This window comes from Sinocyclocheilus rhinocerous, unplaced genomic scaffold (assembly GCF_001515625.1).
Source record: "Sinocyclocheilus rhinocerous isolate Xijiao unplaced genomic scaffold, SAMN03320098_v1.1 scaffold1462, whole genome shotgun sequence".
Classification (NCBI taxonomy): Eukaryota; Metazoa; Chordata; class Actinopteri; order Cypriniformes; family Cyprinidae; genus Sinocyclocheilus; species Sinocyclocheilus rhinocerous.
In genome coordinates, this window is record NW_015639843.1 from 89,214 (window position 1) to 94,784 (window position 5,571).

Consider the following 5,571-nt stretch of genomic DNA (forward strand, 5'->3'; position numbering starts at 1 on the left):
TTTTTTGACTGCATCTGATTATGAAGCATTGTTCTTGTCCGTCATGCATTTATTTGTACTATTTTTCATGTTTTTGTTGTATAATTCCATTGTTCTTCATTATGTCTAAATGTATAATAAATAAATGCAGACGAACAGTTTGCGGTTTTCTGCCTTTATTGAACATTACACTGCATTTGGTCCGTTTTGCAACATGATTCAATTAAAATCACAGCGCTATACATACATGCACGCTGGAGACCTTTTACCACACAAGGCTGCATCCAGATAATAATAATCATGTTACAAGAAGATCCAATTGCAGCTTTACTGTAGTCCCAAACAGTGATGCAAAAAACAGAGCCACTGGCAGAAATCAATGGCAAAAAATAATCCACAAAACATAGAGTCCACAAACACAAAAGTAACAGAACGCAAGGTAACAGAACTCAATGAAGTAAACAAGGGCACCGTCTGTTCAAGAATAAAGTTCAACATAAACATATACTATTTAAATACAAATAAAGTGGAGTAAATATGCTTTTATCAGTGTTTTTTGATAAACGTGTCTCAACATTGCGACTACAGTAAAAAATAAAAAAGCTTTTTAATGTTGTTATTACTGGAATTGAAGATGTTAGAATAAACCGTAGACTGTATAAAAACAAAACCGAAACACATGCGGTGAATCTGGCCAATCGTGGAACAGCTGTGTCGTCATCAGAGCACCTGCAGCCGCTCTGGAGAAACGGCGGCGGCTGAGTTGTTAATTCGAACGACGTTAAAACGCCGACGAAAGCGGTAAGAATATCGAAAAACATCGCCGACGTTCGTTCAGCAGAGTGGGCGCTTTACATTTTCGCGCTGTGATGACGACGCATGACACGTGACAACATCAACATTGCGGATGTAGTGCGTCCGAATTCCTTTCATACTATTTAGAACGTTCATTTTAACGGTCGGGAAGTAAGTTCAAATTCAAATGTAGCACTCAAGCAGTATGCGATTTCGAACGCAGCTTTTGTGACTCGAGCGAACAGTTCGCGCAGCGCCGCAGTCAACATGAACAACTTCGAAGAAATGTTGGCTGAACAGGTACGCTTGTACAGACATCTTTATGATCCGTCCATGCGTGCTCACAGAGACAGCCAGATGGCAAAGAACTCTTGGCGAGAAATTGCAGCCACTGTGGGAAAGGAAGAAAGTGTTTGCAAGAAAGTCTGGAAGAACTTAAGAGATCAGTTTGAAAAGGCAAAAAAGAGAGTTCATGGTAAAAGTGGAGACCCAGCTGGATTCAAACATGCATCACCCATCCTCTCAGAGCTTGGCTGGTTATCACAATTTGTGAAACACCGGGAAACGGATTCAACTATGGAATATGAGGTGAGTGAACACTTTAAAAACGTATAACTGAGTTACCACACAACACCATGTCGATTTTTATTAGTCCAGCTCCTAGGTCTCTGATTTCAGTATCTGGAGTACAAAATTTGCTTACACATTTAATTTACAGAGAAAAGATTTATTGTACTGAAGCACTAATAGCTGTGATCCTCTTACAAACATTAGAGAAAGATTAACCAAACACACTATAGTTAGCTTAAACTAGAAAAACAAATACCCATGAATTGGGTATGTTTAGATAAGTGATGTTTTAAGATTTTATACAGCTGATATTTAATGTTTTTTTTTTTTTTTTACATTCCCAATCATGTCTAGGGGGCAAAAGGGAAGTAACCTTTTAAAGTAAAGGTTTGAACTGTTCTCAGTCCCAGCACTCAGTACACAAAGTAAGATGCCAGTAAATGTATTTACAATAAACAAAATGACGACACATATACAGTGTAAAAAGATTTAAGCAAACAGTTTCAACATAATAGAAGCATCTCTTCAGGAGTGGTTAAGGCCAAAATAACAACCAAAAGATTACCATCTGTAAGAAAGAAATCTAGCTAACCTCCAAGGATTAAAATAAATAACGGAATTCTTACCTGACTTGTACATTAACTGACAGTCACCACTGATAAGCTACCACTAATTATTGTAGAAACAATTTGCAATGATTTGTATTGTGAAAAGCGCTATACAAATAAACTTGAATTGAACTTCCTAACTAGCAAAAACAGGAGAAAACGAAGACAAAAGAAAATGGCACCCAACTCCCTACTGCTCCAGCACTAAAAAAGAAAAGGCAAACGACTCAAAAGCTGTGCACTACAGCAAAATCACATTCAAGTTTGGTTTTAAATTTAGGCTTAATACACAAGACTGCACACTACAGCCATAACACCCATATTACGCTTAAATCACACCAACAAGAACAACACACTCATGCTTTTGGGAGAAGCTCACGCTCTTGATCTTCTTATATACTGGTTCCTTTTGACATTGACGCGTAGCAGCTGGTAGGTCCAATCACCTAGATTAGGACAGGGAGGAGCACAGAACATAGGACAAAACATACAACAAAAACTACAACTCCCAGAAGGCCGTTGGGTCCACTAGCAGCATATCATGAAAGACACACACCATGATTATAAAACACAAATTCATACGTCCCGGGACGTAACATTGTTTTTTAATTTTAGGAGGAAGGTAGTGTGGCCCCCAATCATTGGCAGGAAAGCAGCAGTAGGCTACTGAAGGTTGACCTAGCTCCTTCGCTGTCAGCAGCTCCTACATGTACAACCTCTCCCTGCTCAGATACATCTTTTCCTCAAAGCATCTCAGTTCGTTCCCCTAAATCGCTGCCAGGCTCTGCATGTAAGAGAAAACGGAACACCAAGGATGTTCTTTTGAACAGATTGGAGAGGTTGGACCAGGAAAGGGAAATGGCAAGACAGCAGAACAATGAGGACTACAGATGTGGTGTTGTTATTGCAGACATGTTGTCAAAGGTGACCCTGAAGAGAAGACGCGTGTGAAGTTCAGGCTCTTAAAAATAAAGGTGCTTCAAAAGGTTCTTCAAGCGATGCCATAGAAGAACCATTTTTGGTTCCACAAAGAACCATTCAGTCAAAGGTTCTTTAAAGAACCATCTCTTTCTTACCTTTTTATAATCTGAAGAACCTTCTTTCGCCACAAAGAACCTTTTGTGAAACAGAAAGATTCTTCAGATGTTAAAGGTTCTTTAAGGAACCATTTAGACAAAAAGGTTCTTCAATGGCATCGTGAAGCACCTTTATTTGTAAGAGTGTAAATAGCTTTGATTTACTTCAGTTTAGAATTCTTCTATGGCATCGTGAAGCACCTTTATTTTTAAGAGTGTACCAAGTTCTTTTTGAGGATCTGGACAAACAGCAAACAAAGAATGCTTGCAGAGACACTTAAAACGATGTTTCTTTATGCATCTAAAGACTTATAAAAGCATCTTACTACAGCATCAATATTTGATAATTGTTTGTACAATTGTAACAAGTACCTCAAGTTGAAAGATGTCATTCGAATATTTAAAAATGTTGTTACTTTTAGTTGAAAATATTGTATTTTTTTTATTTTTAATGTTTTAATTTTATTTTTTATATAAGCTTGTTGCACTGTAACCAAAGCAAATTGTTTTATGCACCAAAAAGGAGCTTTGTCTGTATTATATTGTATTCTGAATAAAAAAATTGCTCTTGTGAACAATTAAATTTATATATCGCAGTGTCCTGCCAAGGTACACTACCCTGTGATGTGACAAAAAAAAGACCTCAAGTGATTTCTCACTGCAATGGTGCTAGATTTCCGGTCTAGCCAGTGTGTGCATAGATACTTCCGGTTAAACACCAGTGCAGAGAGCAGGAGAAATCCAAAGATTACCTTCGGTTTAAGTTTAGGATTTATAATATCACGTAAAATGCAACTAAGGTCTACATTACTATTATTACTATACAGTTTATGTTAATTGAGCCAGTGGCATTTGAAACTTACGTGTGTTTGGGTGAATCAAATGCAGTAATCTGTTCAGGAAATGAAAGTTGACTCGAGCTCATGGTGCATTCACATACATACACAATCTTTTTCCCTTATCAATTATGTAATGTACAAATACCTCAGTAGGCCCTACCCCGCCTTTTTTCTCCTTCTCCCAAAACAGCTTATAGCCTACTGTTTCAGCTATTAAAATATTTCAGTTTTGTATGTAATGGAAAAGTGATTATATTTCGTTTCGTTTTTTATAAAGCTAATTTAAAAAAAAAACGTTTGGAGCATTTTTCGTTTTTTATAATGTTAATTTAAAAAAAAACGTTTGGAGCATTTTTTTTTTAAATACGCAGTCATTTTTGCTCATAAAGGTAAGAGTAATAGGCTACCTCATTCTAAACTGTAAAGGGTCTAGTTTTATTTGTGTGCACTCACAATATCAACAAAACCTTGTGCTTTTATAAAATAAAGAAAACAAACACTTTCTGCGTCTCGGTCTTGAGCAGGAGCGCTTCACAATGATGAACCTAAACTCTAAAAATGAAAGCTTTAAATTACTTCAAAAGGAAATAATTCAAATCGAAAATAGAAACTCTTTCATTGTGTAATCTGTAAAGATGCAATTCTCTCTAAAGGCGCATCCAATGAGGAGACGGCGAGTAATATTTTTCATCACCAATTGATGGATGTCTAAAATATAAAAATAAGGAAAAGCCTATACAGGGCCCGATTATAATTTGCGTTTTATTTTATAATTCTGTACAATTAAAAAAATAAAACAAATTATAATGGCTTACATGTAAAACTTTGTCCTATAATTGTATAGAAGCTTATATTTTCTGATTTTTTTATGTTGCTCTGTTCTGAATGCCTTAAAATGTAAAGGATTTGCTGCAACGCAATTTTGTCTGATGTGAATTATTTATTAGCCTTTTTTTTTTTAGTTCATGCAACAACTGCTTTAAAAACAGCTTTAAAAAAAATTACTTTATTGCATTCCAGACGCTTTTAAAGTACTTTTCACTATAAATTTTACGGGTAGCTTGAATGTAAAACACTGTCATGAATTCGTTGTATTTCCATTCGTAAAATAGCCAACAAATGTATTGCTGTAGTCTAAACCGATCTCCTGCAAGTGCGTATAGCACGATTTTCTGCTTCTATTTGGCGTAATATTTACATGCAGAAATTGAAGTTGGCATGCAAAAGACTGATGAATTCTGGTTCAGTCGACAGAAATACGGGACACACACAGGTCTATAATAACTGCTGAAATGTTTGCGGGGCAAATCTCAGCGAGGCTTCAGTCTGTTGCAGAAAAGCAGAGGCTGACAACGAGATATTTGAGCGCTATCACGGGGAGTTTAATAGGCTACATGAACATGTGTCATATAGCCCACTGAAATTACCTGAGCAATTTTAATGTTCTAAAAACCCGCTCATTCAATAACGTGCATGGGCGGGGCAAGAGCATAGGCCTATATGAGCATCTAAAATGCATGTAGGCTATTCAGATCAGTTGAAAGCTTCCCCCTTTTGGATTGCTGTTAATGCTGAATATAAGAATGAAAACTGAAAGTAAAAAGCTTGTGCGGTGAAAGAGTCGGCTCGTACGGCTGTATAAGAAACATGCGTTCCCGACATAAACGACCAACAATATCCAGTGATGCAAACAATTCAATTTTT

General features: G+C 36.7%; 1 protein-coding gene across 1 annotated transcript; it reads left to right on the top strand.

Moving 5' to 3' along the window:
- The first annotated feature begins 754 nt into the window (after positions 1 to 754).
- LOC107752197 (transcription factor Adf-1-like) lies at positions 755 to 2,944 on the top strand. Its single transcript, XM_016568095.1, has 2 exons — positions 755 to 1,362; positions 2,568 to 2,944. Exons 1-2 carry the CDS (start codon positions 1,042 to 1,044, stop codon positions 2,901 to 2,903), a joined length of 657 nt encoding a protein of 218 aa, XP_016423581.1. The 5' UTR covers positions 755 to 1,041; the 3' UTR covers positions 2,904 to 2,944.
- Positions 2,945 to 5,571: the final 2,627 nt, after the last annotated feature.